Here is a 20,162-nt window from a genome sequence, read left to right as displayed (position 1 = left end):
AATGATACATGATGGAAAAAATGCACTGACTAATTCGGACAACAAGAAATCATGATTTTCAGCTATTTAAGACACTTTTTGCAAAAAATATTATATTGTTATGGACTGTAACATCTTTTTTTTTTTTTACACATAAAATGCTTAACTGGAATGAAAATAATGTCACAATACAATATGAAAACTCTTAATCAACCTAAAAATAAACTCAATCTTTTTGTATAATTAAATACAATTTAATAAATCAGTAAATTAATCAGATTTAATTTTGATTTGGGGTAAATAAGACCCAGACATGTTCTTAACAGGTTTTGTGTATTGAGGTTTTGTGTACTGTATTGAGACATATATGTACATTTCTCAGATTTCAAAATTTCATTCTTAATATTCATACGGTATGCAGTATTTTTCATTAGCAACCATTTTTTTTTTAGAAACAAATTTATCAAAAAAATGGGTTTTCAGCCTTTTCTGATGCCATTTAAACAAAATTAGAATTTGAAAATCATTTACAGGATTTCATAAATCATGATTTTCAGCTATTTAAGACACTTTTTGCAAAAAATATTATATTGTTATGGACTGTAACATCTTTTTTTTTTTTTACACATAAAATGCTTAACTGGAATGAAAATAATGTCACAATACAATATGAAAACTCTTAATCAACCTAAAAATAAACTCAATCTTTTTGTATAATTAAATACAATTTAATAAATCAGTAAATTAAATCAGATTTAATTTTGATTTGGGGTAAATAAGACCCAGACATGTTCTTGACAGGTTTTGTGTATTGAGGTTTTGTGTACTGTATTGAGACATATATGTACATTTCTCAGATTTCAAAATTTCATTCTTAATATTCATACGGTATGCAGTATTTTTCATTAGCAACCATTTTTTTTTTAGAAACAAATTTATCAAAAAAATGGGTTTTCAGCCTTTTCTGATGCCATTTAAACAAAATTAGAATTTGAAAATCATTTACAGGATTTCATATATATATATATATATATATATATATATATGCATAAACAACAACAACAAAAAACATAATGGCACTTAGTGCTCATAAGGACATACACAAACTCACAAATTCACTCTGTCCACCTGAAATTCACAAAAAAAAAAACTGTACACTAGCTTATTTAATTTTATACAGCTTATATAGTCTAATATGATACATATACACGGCAAATCAGGTTAATAAAAATTCATATAGGTAAACAATAATCATCTGCTGTGCCTTTTCGTCAAGATAATCACAAAAGTCTAATCTACTGTGCAAGTCAACACAGACAGCTGCTGTCTGTCATTTCTGCATAGACCGTCATGTCATACAAGACATGCAAATGCATAGCACACTTACAAGCAAAGCTTTATCTCAGGGCCCATGATGGCTGTCATTCAAATCATACTTAAAGGGACACAAAGATGTATTCAAAGTTGTAAGAAACTACACGAAATAGTTTCTGAATTATCCAAGTTTTCCATCCTGATCTGGTGCTTGTGGGACGGCCCCTTTTTCTCTCCTTTCTGCGGCCCGGTCTCTGTATTTCAGCTAAAATGAAGAGCGCCACCCAGAGGTCAATACTTCAAAAGTGACAAAATGAATTATAGAGAAAAATCAGTGGAAACAGTTTTTTGTAAAAGGTAGTTAGACACTCCTGATTCTGTCAGAGGAACTCGATGGGATGTAATCAAAGTTGTAAGAAACTACACGAAATAGTTTCTGAATTATCCAAGTTTTCCATCCTGACATCATTTTCACAGCTTCCCAGAAACGCAAAATGCTTCACATAAAATCATGCCATCTACAAATGTTTTCAAATTGCTTTCCGGGAAGCTGACAATGGGATAAAGTACAAGAATGTAACATAGTTGGATCATATTTACAGTAACTGTGCTATCAATAGTAGCTTTTTCGTATTTCTCAGGGTCCTGAGGGTTTTTCTTTAAATCAACCTGAATCCCAAAAAGTAACACACACACAAATATTTAGTGGGACGGCCCCTTTTTCTCTCCTTTCTGCGGCCCGGTCTCTGTATTTCAGCTAAAATGAAGAGCGCCACCCAGAGGTCAATACTTCAAAAGTGACAAAATGAATTATAGAGAAAAATCAGTGGAAACAGTTTTTTGTAAAAGGTAGTTAGACACTCCTGATTCTGTCAGAGGAACTCGATGGGATGTAATCATGGGTTTCAGAAGAAGGTGACAGTAGTATTTACCTCGGTTTCTGATCTCTCTTGTGTCTCTGTCTGGCTCTGTCTGGTTCTCCTCTGCTCCAGATTTTGCTGCACATGGATGAACAAAGATCAAAAATATCAATCTAATGTATTATTCTGTTCATTTCATTATCAATCTAATGTATTATTCTGTTCATTTCATTATCAATCTAATGTATTATTCTGTTCATTTCATTATCAATCTAATGTATTATTCTGTTCATTTCATTATCAATCTAATGTATTATTCTGTTCATTTCATTTGACATTCAAAGTACCACGGTTAGTTATTGCAGCCTGAATTATTATTTTTATCTCAAACAATTCCCAAACCAAAATGAGACAAAAATGTGTGTGAACAATAATCTGATACAAGTGTTGTTCGGGTGCCTTCAGCTTGGTGAATATTACACCAAATACACAAAATAATGTTCTTTTTAGCAGCATCATATGACCCCTTTAAATACTTTTTTGGTCTTTGTTTTATTGATTCTTTATTTATTTTGCCATTATTGTTGCTCTGCTTATATTTATTGCTTTGTATATAAATGTTAAAAACTTAAAATATAAAAAAACAAAAAGCCATAATGTAAAAAAACATTGTAAAGAATGTAAAGTAAGATGAAACAAAATACAAAATTAAACTAAATTAAATTACAGCGTTATATTTCCATTCATTTTTATTTCAGGTTTAGTTTTGTAATTTTTCTTCTAATGATGTCATCTAATATTTTTATTTAATTATATTTCATCTTTAATTAAGGTTTTTAATAGATTTTGTTTTAGTTAACAGTAATAACACTCATTACTGGTAATATATTTATTTATTTATTAAAATTTTTTTTTTAAATTACGTCTCAATAGACCTTGTTCACAGCAGCAACATCTTTGATTTTTAATGGGAATGAAAGCAAGGCTGTGAGAGAAAGACATACATCTCTTTAGTGGGTTATTAAATATGTTTATGGATTGTTTTGCTGATGAAACTGCCAAAATATCTTTCCAGAAAATTAATAGACAAAGAACTCCAGACAACATGAGCTGTGGAAAATTATAAGTGATCTAGGGACTGTATACAACTTTTTACAGCGGATACCATTGAAAGCTCGGCAAGTCTATCCCTCACAGCCTCGTTTTCATACCGGTCATGGCACTGCTCTGAATAAGGTCTATAAGAGCAATCAGAAGTGGCATGGCTCAAGCTGGCAGATCTCAAGGCATCCTATGACGTGCATGACTCACTCGGTGTAGCTCAGAGAGCTGCTGATGTCTGATCAGAGCCTCTTTACTGGGGAACTGTCTCCTGCACAGCAGACAGGCCAGTTTCGACCAGTCTGTCAGTCTCTCCTCTCGCTCTCCGGCCTCCTCCTCACTGTCGGTCTCTCCACTGTAGCCTGCCACCAGACCCTGAGGAGGACTCTGCTGAGAGACATGACCAGCAGACAGAAAAATAGGTTTTTAAAACACAGCAGTGCCAATAATAGGCAAGGTTTAACAGGGTACAACACGAAAGATGCAAGTGGTGAGTGCCATGGTAAACGCACAAAATAAAATGAGACAAACTCAAACAAGTCAAAAAATTAAATACAAGTAAAAAACAAAGCCATGTCTATGCTTTGCGATGATGAGCTACACCTGATTGAGTTTACAAGTCATTTTTAGGAGGGGGTGATCCTTTTTCTAACTCGGTGATTCGGTTTATTTTATTATTTTATTTTTTCCTGACATGCTGGTATTATATCTTTCACTTGGATGTTATAAGATGCACTGAGTAAATACAGCTGGATAAAACAAAAACTGTGTGTCTTCATTTCGGGCTGCAGAGCAACAAAATGTGATTATTTTAAAGGGGACTGATTCTTTTCTATACTCACTGTAAAACCAAAAACCATGTCATTGGGTAATAATAAAACCAAAACAAAAAACAAAAACTTGTTTTTCTCTTGGATGTTTGATCTGTTCCATCAGTACCTGACGTTGCTCTCTTTATGTTATTTGCTTTGCATGTTAAAAATACTTTCCGTACCCACTGTATATATATATAAAAACAGCAAAACAAAACAAACAAAATAAAAATAATTATTAAGCCATATCCGAAAATCCAAAATAAATGAAAAATCAAACACCATAAAATAAGGTAACAATAAAAACAAAACAAAAAGCAAAAATACGCTTCTCTTTCTTCTGGATGTGTGATCTGTTCCATCAGAACCTGATGTTGCTCTGTTCAAATTCCATGCTTTGTATATGTTAAAAACTTAAAATAATAAAGGACAAAAAGCCAATCAAAATTTAAAAAAATAAAAACCATAATGCAGCATATCAAAACAATAAAAATATGAAACAAAATAAAACAAAAACCAAACACCATAACATAACAATGAAAACAAAACAAAACAAAAGTGAAAAAAAGGAAAATACAAGTAAAAGCAAAACACACTTCTCTTTCTTCTGGATGTTTGATCTGTTCCATCAGAATCTGAGGTCTCTCCAGCAAGGCACCCTGTGAAAAAAAAAAAACATCAGACCAATGAAAAGGGTGGCATTTTAAGAGTAGGGCATCAGTCAGACGTGTAAAAACCCAACCTTCATCTCCAGGACAGCGTAGCCTGCATCAGCACTGGCAGATTCCCGCCTGTCATCGGGTCTCCCCTGTACCATCAGTCGAGCGTTTGTGCTCAGCGAGGAAGAGGAGGATCCTCGCCCATTCTCCTTCTGCCTATTCAGACTTTTGGCCCACCGCTCCATGTCTTTGGCAATCTGTAGAAACGTACAGGTACAGCAGGAAGAGATACTCAATTTAAATGACGTCCCTTCAAAAATTCACCCTCCGAGACACATCAGTACACCTGAACGTGCAAAATAATTCACAAGCAGTGAGTCTTTCTGATTTCTGCCGCAGTCTGAGGGTGTACCTGCTGTGCGGTCTTATTCTTGGGCTTGTCCTTCTTGTCCTTGCTGCTGTTGGGAGCACCTGTAGGGTCAGAGGTCGCTCCTGTGGCGTCATCGGACGACTGTGACGAGGCAGGAACATACGTGTGTCTTTCCCCATCCCAGTACATGTACTGCTGTGTATGGGGATTAAAGTAGTACTAGAAGAACATCACAAAAACAAACAGCGACATTATCAGTATCAGTATGCTTGTATAAGAAGCTGTAATTAGCTGCTCATTAAGTCACTGTCCGGCAGGCTTTAGCTCCAACCCCAATTAAACACACCTTAACCAGCTATTCAAGGTCTTCGGGATTACCAGAAACTTCCAGGCAAATACGTTAAAACCAATCAAAGACTCCTGAGCAAGCTATTTAAGGTCTTCAGAGTTACAAAACTCCTCAGCACAGTGGTCCTTCAGAGCTGGATTTGAGGAACCTTGAGTTAAATCCTGCTCCTGAAGGGTCAATGTCCAGCAGAATTCAGCTCCAACACACCTGCCTGGAAGTTTCTGCTAATCCCGAAGACCTTGACTGATTCAGGCAAAGTCATTAGATGACAAGCCTGCGAGCCAAAAAAGCATAATGGCTAATGCTAATGCTGTGGCTTTGGAGGTGTTGAGGGAAGGAGACCAGAGGCTGTTTTTCTGAATGGATGTCAATGGAGGAGAGGCTTCACTACGCTGAATAAACAGCTTTTGTGAGCAAATAGCCATAAGATTAAGCCATATCCGAAACACAAAATAAATGAAAATCAAACCTTATTTATTTATTTATATTAAATAAATAAGTACTTCTTAATAATTCACAATGTATTTATACTGCCACAAGCAATCAATCAATAATTAGATAAAAGTTTTCAATACAAATTAGCACAAGTCAAGCTGCGATACCAAACAGGACCACAGGGAGACGCCAAAGACCACTAAATCGCCTGCCTTTACTACTATACGGATCCATTCAGAATCGTTAAACCTCTGACCACCGCTCACAAAAACAAACAGCGACATTATCAGTATCAGTATGCTTGTATAAGAAGCTGTAATTAGCTGCTCATTAAGTCACTGTCCGGCAGGCTTTAGCTCCAACCCCAATTAAACACACCTTAACCAGCTATTCAAGGTCTTCGGGATTACCAGAAACTTCCAGGCAAATACGTTAAAACCAATCAAAGACTCCTGAGCAAGCTATTTAAGGTCTTCAGAGTTACAAAACTCCTCAGCACAGTGGTCCTTCAGAGCTGGATTTGAGGAACCTTGAGTTAAATCCTGCTCCTGAAGGGTCAATGTCCAGCAGAATTCAGCTCCAACACACCTGCCTGGAAGTTTCTGCTAATCCCGAAGACCTTGACTGATTCAGGCAAAGTCATTAGATGACAAGCCTGCGAGCCAAAAAAGCATAATGGCTAATGCTAATGCTGTGGCTTTGGAGGTGTTGAGGGAAGGAGACCAGAGGCTGTTTTTCTGAATGGATGTCAATGGAGGAGAGGCTTCACTACGCTGAATAAACAGCTTTTGTGAGCAAATAGCCATAAGATTAAGCCATATCCGAAACACAAAATAAATGAAAATCAAACACCATAAAATAAGGTAACAATAAAAACAAAACAAAAAGCAAAAACATGCTTCGAGCAAATAGCTTATCATTTCACAAATCAAAATTTTTTTAAGAGAAGGCAGAGTAGGGAATGTCACCACAGGTAGGACTCATTTACGGCATTATTACCAGCAAATATGTGTCGCATTACTATTTAATAATAGATGTTGTGTAATATTGTGTCTAACATATCAATGTTTTCTTTCTCTGGTTTTCAGGTTTTACCTGAAATTTGACTTGAATTGTAAGGACTGACTGCCATGTGCCCTATGTTGATATAACCAGTGCTTGAAGTGGAACCAAATGGCGCTTTTCCACTGCATGGTACAGCACGGTACTATGTATAGTGCCACAATCAATCAATCAATAATTAAATAAAAGTTTTCAATACAAATTAGCACAAGTCAAGCTGCGATACCAAACAGGACCACAGGGAGACGCCAAAGACCACTAAATCGCCTGCCTTTACTACTATACGGATCCATTCAGAATCGCTAAACCTCTGACCACCGCATATTCAGCATTCATTATAAAACACTCTTGATTTTAAGCCAAATACACCCTGAAAAGAATAATTTTACTGACATCTGGACGTAAGTCACTATTCTATCCGCAATCGCTGATGAAATCGACCGTGTTTTCTCTGCATTAGTGCAGTTTTGAACTTACTGTTTGAATTCGTTTACTGGATCTTTGGACTTTCCCGGAGTTTACCGGTTTAAAATGATGTGATCGCAAAAGCCTGCTTCTTTTCATTTTAAGATATTATTTTCGTTATAAAGTACTTATTCAAATTTGTAAATAATAATTAATTATTATTCTACTACTCTGCGCGCCTCCCCTGACATGCTCTCGCGCCCCACACACTCCGCTTGCATTCATTCACGTGATTGGTCGAGATGAGAGGTGATCCCGCCTGGGTAGTGTGATTTATATAGTGTCCTTTCTAATCATATATGGGATCATATAATCACCCAGACCCTGACGCTTTTACTCTGAGTACCGGCAACATGTCAGAAGTGCCGGTACGCACAAAAAAGTGCAGGTACTCTAAAGGCTAAAATATAAAAGTGCCGGTACTGCGTACCGGTGCGTACCAGCCCACTTCAAGCACTAGATATAATGCATTTTAATGAATAAAGGACATGAATAACTTAAAATTGTATTATATTGTATGTTGTTTAATGAAAATAAAATTATGTTCTTTCTATGACTTACAAGTTTCAAGATATAAAGTTGAAATGTAATTACTTGCTGCATCATATTGCTGCTTATGATGATATAACACCTTTTAAGGGGGAGGTCTAATGCTTTTTCATGCTTTCTCACTTCAGTCTCAAAAAACGAGTTGGACGTATGAAGGAGTATTTCTGTGCCAAATACACTCCTTCAGGGTTCATATAAGTTTTGGAAAGTTTTTTTCAAAAATGGCCTTGTATGACTTCATAAAGGGTGGGATTTCTTGAATGGGCGCACATCAACCAGAGCAAGAGCAAGAGCACGCGCATCAATGTGCTTCATTCATTTAGAATGGTATGCTATCATATCAAGTCTTACACAAATATAATTTGACCTAAGTTATATACATGAATGCATTTCACGACACCATTATTATCCGTTCTATTTCTTGGCAGCAAACGTTTTCCACCTCAGTTGGCATTGCACTGCACTTCGCACATGAGCACATTTTAAAACGGGCAAATACAGAAAAATATTCTATGGCTTCAAGATTTGCTGATTGGCTGAGGTGTCTCACGTGATCCAAGTCAGCTGTTACGCTTTTTCCAGTGATAAGTAGCACAGACTCTTGCATCTCCCAATAATAAGACAATCTCTGGTTCAGGTGTGTTCAACTGTGTAAGGGTTGGAGATGAACTCTGAAGGACAGTGGCCTTCCAGAGCCAGATTTGAGTAACCCTGCATTAACTCTTCTGGTGACGTGATGCCTTCATTACCTGTGAATTTGGGTCGTAGTAGAGGCCTGTAAGAGAGTCATAGTAATAGCCAGAGCTCTCATCATACTGGTACGTGGAGACGTCAGGATCCGCTGCAGGAAAGAGGAAATACAACTGCACCTCATTCATATGAAACTGAACATGCACAGGAAATCATTAGGTCAGCTAAAATAACTATAAAATCAGTGTCAAGAAAAAGAGTGTGAACCCATTGGAATTGGCTTTCTGCATTAATTGGTCATGAACTATCATGTGATTTTCATGCTTTGAGCATGGTGTGCTTACGGTACTGCTGGCACTCCAGAGCGGTTCCAGGTGTAGCAGGCTGGTTCAGGGTAGCAGGCTGAGGTTTCCCGATGATTTCCACCGGGGCCTTTGAATAGACACACGCATAGACAGTGTAAAGAAAGACAATTAGTGCTTCAGAAAAGCAAAAAATTATTCACGGAACTTTAACAGCAACACAGTAAATCACCTTATGAATGAGCAGGAAAAACAGAACTCTACCTGACTGGCCTGTTTGAAGGTTGTCGTGGCGACAAGCTGAGTCTGGGATGCCAATATGGAGGTAGCACCTGCTTCTCCTGTGATCAAATACACACTCACACTTACTCCAATACAAGACTCGTGGCTGACAGCAGATGTAAGTGAGCTGTGATTATACCTGTAGAGACTCTTCCTCCACCAGGAGCACCTAATGTTGTGTGGCTAGTCAGTACAGCAGGCACTGGCTCTTTAAAGGCTTGCGCCTCTGCACTGACAACCTGCAAGGCCTCCTGCCCAAACAAAGCTGCTGCTGCCCCCTGCTGGTGCACACTGATATCACCGCTCTGAGCCGCTGCAGAGAACTGGGCCGTCTGGAACAATAACCACATATTTGAAAGCATGTGTTGAAGCAGGAATTCACATCTCAACATTGAGTGTTAGACAATATGTTTGGCAAAAGTCTGAAGCTGAAATCTGTTAGAGGTTCATTTGTTATAAAAAAAAAAAAAAATCTATCTAAAAACAGACTAATTTAAGATTTTTTAATTATCAATATATGTAATGTTGAAAGTAGTGATGCACCGAAATTTCTGCAATCAAAAATATTTGGCCAAAACTGATTTTTTGGTTTTGCCTGAACTGTTTAGGAGGGCCAAAATCATTGACCAGAATGGTGATGTTTAATTAGTGCTTCTCTGATGTTGCATTAGTGTCTATTTCATGCACACAACTTGGATAAACTAGAACAGGTAAACATGTCAGCAGTGTGGACACTAGGTCTGAGCTGACAAGACATTCATTTTGATGAACTGTGATATTACAGTCTATGCTGATTTCAGCTGATGAAATAATAAGCTAATAATAAGCAAAATAAGCTTTGCCAATTGTCAATTTTCGAAAGGAATTCAAACAGTAAATGTCTCTAATGTGTTTTATGTAATCGCTCAATGTATCATCAACCGAGAAAGACGTCAATGAAACATTGTGTAACCAATGTCACGTAACATCATTACATCAACCTCAGAAAAGCCATTCAATGCTCATAAACTCAATAGTCACGTAGAAAATTAACTCTAGAAAGCAGTATTTTATATTTTCACTATATTTTTACTTTACCTGTTGTCTTCACTGTTTAATGTATGTTGAATAAATCTGTCATGACAAGTTTTAATTACAGCCACCTTTAAAATGTTTATATTTCAACAATGAATTTGTGTAGAAACAATTGTGACCCTGGACCACAAAACCAGTCATAAGGGTCAATTTTTCGAGATTGAGATTTATACACATCTGAAAACTGAATAAATCAGCTTTCCATTGATGTATGGTTTGTTATGATAGGACATTATTTGGCCAAGACATAACTATTTGAAAATCTGGAATCTGAGGGTGCAAAAAAATCTAAACATTCAGAAAATCACCTTTAAAGTTGTCCAAATGAAGTTCTTAGCAATGCATATTACTAATCAAAAATTAAGTTTTAATATATTTACAGTAGGAAATTGATCTTTACTTAATATCCTAATGATTTTTGGCATAAAAGAAAAATCTATAATTTTGACCCATGCAATGTATTGTTGGCTATTGCTACAAATATACCCCAGCGACTTAAGACTGGTTTTGTGGTCGAGGGTCACAATTATATAATTAAAAAGTTGATATAAAAACTGCCTTATGTGCAATTTAAATGATTATATACAACTCAGTTGATTATTAAATTAATGAATTGATTATTAAATACAATTTATTTTCATTTTCAGATTTTGGCTAAATGAAAACTTTAATTTCTGTGCTTCTTTTGAAATCATTTCAGTGAATCACTACTTGAAATGGGTAGTATTGTGGAAATATTTAACAAACATAGTCCGTTTTTCTGATTGGTTGAGATTAAATAACTCCAATGGTTTCAGTATAACATTAGTTACATATTACAGATTTTTTCCCAGTTGGTTTGTACGTTTGTAAATGGTAACAGCGATAGTCTAAAAACCTGCCATTTTTCTTGAGATAGACAAACGTACATGTGCTAACTGTGGCATAAGCAGAATAACTGACATTGATTCACTCTGCTTTGCAACACAGCTGCATTTACACCTTGTGTGCATGTTCATTCAACAGCTTACAGTTAATTATTTCCTACATATGAGTCTTCATGTTGTTAATCAAGCCTAGTTAGCCTGTGCTGTGGGTACCTGAGTGACGGCCCACTGAGCTGCAGCTATAGCTGTACTCGCTACTGTCGCCACACTCACCCGATTGCCATCTGTCAGAAAAACATCACTGAGAGACAGAGAGAGAACTCATAAAACTCAATGTAAAGCATTACTACAGTTCTGTAAACATTCTCTCACATGTGTGGCTTAACAGCATTCTCCTTTTCCTATTACACAACTATGAGGTCAGCGTAACGCTGCAGGATCAGTATAAGAACAGCATGAACTCGTACCGTTTGGAGCCCTTGGCAAACTCCACAGAGATGAGCTTTCCATCGATAGAGAGAGGAGGCTGCAGGGAATGGAGGATCTGAAGCAGCTGTGACGCCTCCTGAAACACACACAATGTAATACCTGTTTGTGTTAGTCTTACACATGTTTTGTAGTCGCGATACAGCCCTAACAGAAAAAGCAGATGCCATTTACAAGTACTGTCGTTGTCTTACCACAATAGTAGTGAGCTGCAGGAAAGCAAACCCTCGGTTGAGCTGTGTCTGTTTGTCTTTGATGAGCCGTACATTTGAAGGTGAGAGAGTAGCAAACGGGGCCAGAGCTGACAAAATGGCCTCCAGCGTCGTATGGGGTCCCAGATTCCTCAGTATCAGAGCTGAAGAGAGAATAGATGTGAATGAAGTTATCTTACTCCAGAATGAAAGTCCATCCAATATGTAGGGGACTTTTTCTCTTCAGTAGAACAGTAAAAGAAGATTTTTACTGAAAGCTGTGGTCCTTGGTGATTCATAAAATGAAAGTCAATGGCTACCGTCACTTTGAGAGTCAAAAAAAGCATACGAGTCAACACTAAATTAATACCCGTGGCTTCTGACGATATATTGAGGTCTGATAAAAGCGAAACGATCTGTGCAAGAAACTGAACATTATTTACAACTGTAATCCAGCGCCTCAGGCAACAGGGAAATACGAGTCTTTTTCTGCGAACTGGTTATTTCGGTTCAATGAACTGGTTAAAAAAACTGATTCACCAGTTCATTTACATAATCACGCAATGATGGCACATATACCCAAAGCACCCAATAATGATGTGTCATGCAAATGTTTTGCATGTCTAAAGCAAAAACCAGCATCATAGGATCATATGCGCTGGTATTTTGGCTCATTTCGAGTCGGAGTGATTGTTAGGCGTCTGAAAGTGAGTTTTGATTGAGTAACTTGTAGATCTGTGCTGCTCAAGCCACAAACGGTTTCAGAAGTTTCAGTCCGATTGGGTGAACTGGCACAAATAGTTCACCAAAAAGAAATGGCTCAAAAGAATGATTCATTCACAAACCGAACATCACTCCGGACCGTTTGCCTGAGGCTCTGGATTACAGGTAATAATGCTGTAAATAATGTTCTTGCACAGACCGATCATTTCACTTCATAAGACCTCAATATATCGTCAGGAGCCACAGGTACTAATTTTGCGTTGCCTGATACACCATCATGAAAAAAAAAAACTTCTTTACTGTTCTACTGAAGAAAAAAAAAAGTCATCTACATCTTGGATGGCCAGAGGAAAAGTAAATTAGCAGCCAATTAAAATTTTTGGGTGAACTATGCCTTTAGATGCGTGTATGACTTACTGTCATTGGCCATCTCCGCAGCCTGAGATGAGGAACTTAAGCTGAGAAGTGGAGCTGCTGTCTGGTATATGGCAGGAAGGGGCAGTAAACCCTGAGCTGAGTCCTTTAACTGCCCCAGAGGTAAACTCTTTGGCACCAGAGGCAGTTTCAACTCAGCCTCTGAAATAAAGAGCCATATGCACAAGGATTTACATTTATATTCATGTTTTTACCATGCCGTCACAAATAACTGCAACAAATTCCTTTGAATTCACACCTGATTTGGGAACTGTACATTTGAAACACTTTTCTCTTCGTTTGAAGTTCTGCACTCCACACTGTGAATCAAAACAGATGTTTGGGAAGAAACAAGAGAGAACATTTTGTTTACTAAAAGGGAAAGTTCACACAAAATGAAAATTCTGTCATCAGTTATTCACCCTTATGTCACTCCTAACTCGTAGTTTTTTTTTTTTTATCTTTTAAACAAAATTCAAGATATTTTAATAAAGATCCATAAAGATTCAATAAAGATTAATAAAGATGTAGATATTTTCTTGTCCCTCCATTTAATCTCAATTCCATCAAAACTTTGATGCTTCAAAAAGTTTATAAAGACATCGTAAAAGTAATCCATATGAATCGAGCAGTTTAATCCAAGTCTTTTGAAGAGACACAATTACTTTGGTTTTCACATGTAAACGCTGATCAATGCATCAAAAACTGCACCATTACTTGCATGTTTTTTTTCACTTGGTCTATTATTATGATATCAATATACCTGTAATATTTAATTTTGTAAATACAATAAACAGCTGAGCTCTATGTATATGTATTAATTAATGTTTATATGTGAATAAAAGCAAATGCAATCTGAAAGTGTCTCTTCAAAAGACTTGGATTAAACTGCTCAATTCATATTTTAAAATGTCTTTATGAACTTTTGGAAAGTTTAGGGACAAAAGTCTCTCAGGTTTCAATAAAAATATCTTAATTTGTATTTCGAAGATGAACAAAAGTCTTATTGGGTTTGGAACAACATGGCGGTAATTGATGACAGAATTTTCATTTTTAAATGAACTAACCTTTTAAAGGCACACTTATTCAACAACTAAATAAACCGAAATAAAGACCGTTATGAAAGTTACCTTATTGCAGAGCCAGTCTTCATTAGCACGGGGCTTTGGGTCACTGTAGTGCATAGATACTCGCTGTCCCAATATAGTGAGCACTCTCTGAAAGTGAGACACAGAGGAAGAGAGGGGACAAAAGAATAAAAGAGGGTAAATATCATTTTCAGGGTGGAATTGGCACACTTGAGACCTCATCTCACACAAGAGAGGAGAAGACTGGATAAAAGAGAGAGAGGAAGACAGATATCACCATCAGCTCGAGAGGACTCAGAAAGACGCGCCGGCCTGCGTGTGAGAGAGTGTGTGCAGACACTCTCTCCGGCCAGAAGCCTCAACCTCCCCCATTCAGGGGAACACAAACATGTCAAGCTCACTCCTGCCCACCCTGAAACCCACATTAAGCCACAAATAAAACATCCAGACAGACGTTTCAAAAAAGCAAACTTATACAGCGATGACAGGACATGGAGAATAAAGACCTGAGTGTATTATTGAACCTGAGCCAGAAATAAATCCTTCAGGATCTCAATGCTTAAAAATAAACGCTAACAAATCCCCTCATTAGAGCTGTACTTCAAACTGGCATTAAATGGATAATTCACCCAAAAATGGAAAACTGCTGTTACTGTACTCACCCTCAGGCCATCTAAGATGTAGGTGACTTTTTTTCTTCAGTAGAACAGAAAAGAAGATTTTAGCTGAAATCACTAAAAAGAACGAGTTCAGAAGAATGATTTGTTCGTGAACCAAACATCACTCAGCACAGTTTGCCTGAGGCTCTGGATTACAGATAATAATGTTGTAAATAATGATCAGTTTTTTGTACAGACCGATTGTTTCGCTTCATAAGACCTCAATATATCGTCAGGAACCACAGGTATTAATTTTGTGTTGCCTGTATATGTTTTCTTGACTCTCAAAGTGACCACGGTTTCAGCTAAAAATCTTCTTTTCTTTTTTAATGAACAGAAAAGTCCCCTACACCTTGGATGGCTTGCGGGTGAGTAAATTAAAGGGTTACTCCACCCCAAAATGAAAATGTTGTCATTAATCACTTACCCCCATGTCGTTCCAAACCCGTAAAAGCTTCATTCGTCTTCGGAAACACAATTTAAGATATTTTGGATGAAAACTGGAAGGCTTGTGACTGTCCCATTGACTGCCAAGTAAACAACACTGTCAAGGCCCAAAAAGTATGAAAGACATCGTCAGAATAGTCCATCTGTCATCAGTCGTTCAATCTGAATGTTATGAAGCGACGAGAATACTTTTTGTACGCAAAGAAAACAAAAATAACGGCTTTATTCAACAATTTGTGTCCTCCGCGTCACCGTAGAATAATTTTGGAGAATATCCACTGAACGCAAACTGCGTATGCGGTTCTACTTGTCTGTGTCAGCCGCACCACACAGATACGTTTTCTAAGTGTATTTACGCTTTGATTTGAATGAAAACAGCGTATCCGTGTGGTGCGGCTCACACAGAACAGCATACGCAGTTTGCGTTCAGTGGATATTCTCCAAAATGGCGCTACGGTGACGCGGATCCCGGTTTTCATCCAACATATCTTAAATTGTTTTCCGAAGACGAACGAAGCTTTTACGGGTTTGGAACGACACGGGGGTAAGTGATTAATGACAAAATTTTTATTTTGGGGTGGAGTAACCCTTTAACAGCAAATTGTCATTTTAGGTGAACTATCCCTTTAAAGGGGTCATATGATGCGATTTCAAGTTTTCCTTTCTCTTTGGAGTGTTACAAGCTCTTGGTGCAACATTATTTACTGTCTTTACATTTATTTTGAAAGATGAAGCTCGCGATTATGGTAAGGGGCGTTACATTTCCGACGCGTGCTTGTGGTGTTCGGCCAATCACAATGCACTGGTTCAGCTGGCCAATCAGAGCAGACTGTGCTTGTCAAAGGAGGGGGCTTTGTTGAAAACGACGCGTTTGAGAGAGGCGGGGCATAGAGGACCTACAATAATGTACAGTATCTGAAAAATAATGTGTTTTTTTAACATTAAAGCATGTCAACATATTCTGTTACACCAAGTACACAAAATAATGATCTTTAAAATAGCATCATATGACCCCTTTAAGAAAACATCCTTAATGTAATTGAATACTTAAAGAAAACCAACAACTACCCAATTACCTGATTTTGAGCACTTCAGAGGCCTGATATATAAAAGACAAATAACATGAGCCTGTACTTCTGTACAGAAAACATTTACGCCAAGATATTGCTTCGGGTCCATCTATTTGCTATAGCACCCCATCATACTCAAAACCAATATAGAAATAACATTTTCTCAGCATTGTGAAAATCAGTATCTGGGCTAGTAAATCTAAGTTTGTCATTTCAAATCCCATTCAGACTACAGACCACCCACAGTCCATTCACAACCCGTCTTCATCATGCTACACGCAAAAATGGCAAGCACTGACTGAAATAGCCAATTCCAAATCTGACTGGCTGACCAGAAATACCAGAAATCAGGGTGCACAGCATGAAAGAAAGTGGGGTTTACAAGGTATTGGTCAGCTAGTTCATTTAAAGTGATAGTTAATCCAGAAATGAAAATTCTGTTATCATTTACCCTCTCTCAAGTAGTTCCAAACCTGTGTGAGTTTCTTTAAGGGTGAACTCTCCCTTTAAGGAAGAACGAATCATTGGATTAGGCCTAAATCTGCAAGGCCATTAGCAGCAAGAGCAGTAGATATCCATTTACAATTCACATTGTTTTTTTATGTGAAAAATTAGTACTTATTAATTCTGTGAGGACTTCTGGTTGAAGTCCACAGTTTTCTTCTGCTTTCTCCAGAGTTTTCTGTACAATTGTATGAGGACACAAAGGCATTCGATTTTCTTCCACGTGACCTATTATTGGGGCATCATCAGAACAATTTACATGACTGTCAAACAAACTCTTCCTGTCTAAGTGGGCGGTTCTTGGTCAGAATAAGCTGCAGTGTGGACCAGAATTTATTCTGATGCTCTCTAGCACTTCAGCAAAGGAGGTTTGCTTCAGGAATGTAATAAGTGTACTTAAAAATAATAAATACCTTTAGAAACAAATATGTCTGCCACAGTATTACTAACTTCTTCCTAGCTTTCATGTAAACTGACATTCAGTATACAGGTCAGCTGATCTATGGGCTTACTGGTAATAATTTAATAATTTAATCAGAAGATATATTAGTGGAACACCAAATTCTCATGCTGTTTAGGAACATGTTTCAAAGCCATGTGGATTCAACTAGAGAGACACAAAATATAGGGCAGATCTCACACTAGGATTTTACGGCTGCCAAGAGATACTGCAGCAGTTGACTGAAAAGGGGAGATAACAGCACACACAAACTGAGCTTTCAGGGGAACGCTGCTGAATTTATACTGAATTTGGGCAGAAAATACCCAACTAGTAGCAGTGTCAAATACCTGTGCTAGACAGACAACAGACAGACCTCATTCTTAAGAGATGGCGAAATCTGTGAAATCATAAGGAATCCAGGCGTAAAGGGTATATTATATCCATACACGTGTGGACTTGTAGTGTGTATGTGTGTGTGCAGTGTGAAGTGACCTGGTTGGTCTCCATCCAGCGGCTGGCCTCCTGCAAGTGATTAAACTCGACGAAGGCGAATCCTCTGCTCTGACCTGGAGACACAGCCGTCGCCGGGCCACAATGACAGAACAACAACAACGCAGTGAGGGGTTAGTGTTTTCATATCGAGAGAGAGAGGGAGAAAGATAGAGACAGAGAGATGGTAGAAAGAGCTATAGCTGTATTCTATCGCACAGTGTATTATCACACTGCTGCCTTTAAACTGCTAGAACTGATGGATGTTTTTGTTCCTCTGCTATTAACACCAGTTAATTTACCATTAATTGCACAAGACATTATTAGAAAATGTGGGTACACACAAAACTATTAAATGTCTGATGTTTCACCAACAAAACCTAACATCTGAGAACCATATAGCCTACACTACCGTTCAAAAGTTTGGGGTCGCATTAAAGAAGTCTTCAGTGAATTTGTAAAATATTACAATTTAAAATGTTTTTTTTTATACATTTTAGAATGCAAAGCTGAATTTTCAGCATCATTACTCCAGTCTTCAGTGTCACATGATCCTTCAGAAATCATTCTTATATGCTGCTTTGCTCCTCAAGAAACATTTATTATTATCAATGTTGTGCTGATTAATATTTTGGTGGAAATCATGATACATTTTTTCAGGATTCGTTGATGAATAGAAAGTAAAAAAAAAAAAAAAAACAGCATTTACTTTTTTCTTTTTGAAAAATGTACTGTCACTTGCGAGCAATTTAATTCATACATACAGAGAGAGAGAGAGAGAGAGAGAGAGAGAGAGAGACGTACAAAACTTACAACATTATACTGACACTTATGCAACTTTATGGATTCTTGTTTTTAAACGTTTTGATACTGTCTGATTCACAAAATGTGCATAAAAGTTTTACTTCTAATACCTCTAATCTCATTTTGATCATAGGTTTAAACTTGTCTGTAATCACATCAGTTGGTACAGTACAGGTTGATACCTGTGGGCCTGAAATGCCAAAGGACTGTGTTTAAACAAAGGTCTCTGGCCAAACTGCTCACATTGGATTAAAAATTAAGCTCATAGAAATAGGCATTCCAAGCAGCCCTACTGCAAACACAGCATAAGATGTTTCAATGCTATAATTACTAAAGAAAGACATTAGATTTGAACCATAACCATTTTAATTCTAATTAAATTGACTAATGTTTAAACTGTGGTCAATAGCTATTCCACATGCCTTAAAAGTCAATAGTTTTCCTTGAGCTTTAATCTCCTACCATAATATTTTCATGCCACTGACACATAAGTGGGGTGGAAAAAATAAAGGAAACACCTGATAATACATAAGTATCAAGGACCTATACACTGTTTGCCTTAGAACAGCTTCAGTCCTTGGAATGCTGTCATACAAGTCCTCAACCGTTTGGGAACCGTGTGGGGAACAGCGCCATTCAAGAAGAGAATCTTGCCCTTCTTTGAGGTGTATGGAAGGGGGAAGCGTTTCGCAGAGCAACTCGTACAGAAGATTTACACAATGACGTTTACATCAGGTAATTAGCAACATTATGGAAGCTGTTTAAGAAGTATTTTCACCACAGGATATGGCAACAGTGTTTTCCTCTTAGGGGTCACTGGTCCTCTGTTATGTAACTATTAGAGTAGTTGATTTAACATGTTCATTTGGTGTAATTAATTATGAAAAAAATAATGCTATCAAATTATTAACGCAGCCCGCCCCGCCCAGACCTATATGTCATCTTATGTCTTTTTTGTATGCAGTTGCTGATGAACACGATGCAGGACGACAAATGACTGCATGATGTAGCCTATGAGAATGCAGTTATATGCCCATAAGATTCAATATATGAGGGCAAAAAATGACCCGTACGGTTTTTGTCTTTTATTTACAGTATCTCATATGATATACAGTGGCATGCGAAAGTTTGGGAACCCCTTGCAGAATCTGTGAAAATGTGAATAATTTGAACAAAATAAGAGAGATCATAGAAAATGCATGTTATTTTTTATTTAGTACTGTCCTGAGTAAGATATTTTACATAAAAGATGTTTACATATAGTCCACAAGAAAAAAAATAGCTGAAATTATTAAAATAACCCCATTCGAAAGGGAACCCTTTGTTATTTTTTATTTAGTACTGTCCTGAGTAAGATATTTTACATAAGAGATGTTTACATATAGTCCACAAGAAAAAAAATAGCTGAAATTATTAAAATAACCCCATTCGAAAGTTTGGGAACCCTTGGTTCTTAATACTGTGTGTTATTACCTGGATGATCCACTACTGTTTTTTGTTTTGTGATGGTTGTTTCCTTGTTTGTTCTGAACAGTTAAACTGAGCACTGTTCTTCAGAAAAATCCTCCATGTCCTGCAGATTCTTCAGGTTTCCAGCATCTTTTGCATATTTGAACCCTTTCCATCAGAGACTGCATGATTTTGAGATCCATCTTTTCACACTGAGGACAATTGAG

At 37.2% G+C, this 20,162-nt stretch overlaps 1 protein-coding gene across 1 annotated transcript in view; it reads right to left on the bottom strand.

The window, feature by feature from the left end:
• LOC107748436 (RNA-binding protein 10-like) overlaps positions 1-20,162 on the bottom strand; it is a 28,003-nt gene that overhangs the window by 1,738 nt on the left and 6,103 nt on the right. The window contains exons 6-21 of the mRNA XM_016563209.1: positions 17,686-17,759; positions 14,114-14,200; positions 13,243-13,303; positions 12,987-13,145; positions 11,850-12,010; positions 11,637-11,734; positions 11,383-11,470; positions 9,369-9,561; positions 9,212-9,288; positions 8,990-9,077; positions 8,705-8,796; positions 5,138-5,314; positions 4,809-4,982; positions 4,663-4,725; positions 3,465-3,641; positions 2,226-2,291 (exon numbers count right to left, since the gene is read on the bottom strand). Coding sequence (XP_016418695.1) covers positions 2,226-2,291; positions 3,465-3,641; positions 4,663-4,725; positions 4,809-4,982; positions 5,138-5,314; positions 8,705-8,796; positions 8,990-9,077; positions 9,212-9,288; positions 9,369-9,561; positions 11,383-11,470; positions 11,637-11,734; positions 11,850-12,010; positions 12,987-13,145; positions 13,243-13,303; positions 14,114-14,200; positions 17,686-17,759 — 1,835 coding nt within the window. The remainder of the gene's footprint in view (positions 1-2,225; positions 2,292-3,464; positions 3,642-4,662; positions 4,726-4,808; positions 4,983-5,137; positions 5,315-8,704; positions 8,797-8,989; positions 9,078-9,211; positions 9,289-9,368; positions 9,562-11,382; positions 11,471-11,636; positions 11,735-11,849; positions 12,011-12,986; positions 13,146-13,242; positions 13,304-14,113; positions 14,201-17,685; positions 17,760-20,162) is intronic.

The sequence above is a fragment of the Sinocyclocheilus rhinocerous genome, unplaced genomic scaffold (assembly GCF_001515625.1).
Source record: "Sinocyclocheilus rhinocerous isolate Xijiao unplaced genomic scaffold, SAMN03320098_v1.1 scaffold2515, whole genome shotgun sequence".
NCBI lineage: Eukaryota > Metazoa > Chordata > Actinopteri > Cypriniformes > Cyprinidae > Sinocyclocheilus > Sinocyclocheilus rhinocerous.
Note: the sequence above shows the minus strand (reverse complement) of the source record. Positions and strands in the feature narration are given on the sequence as shown.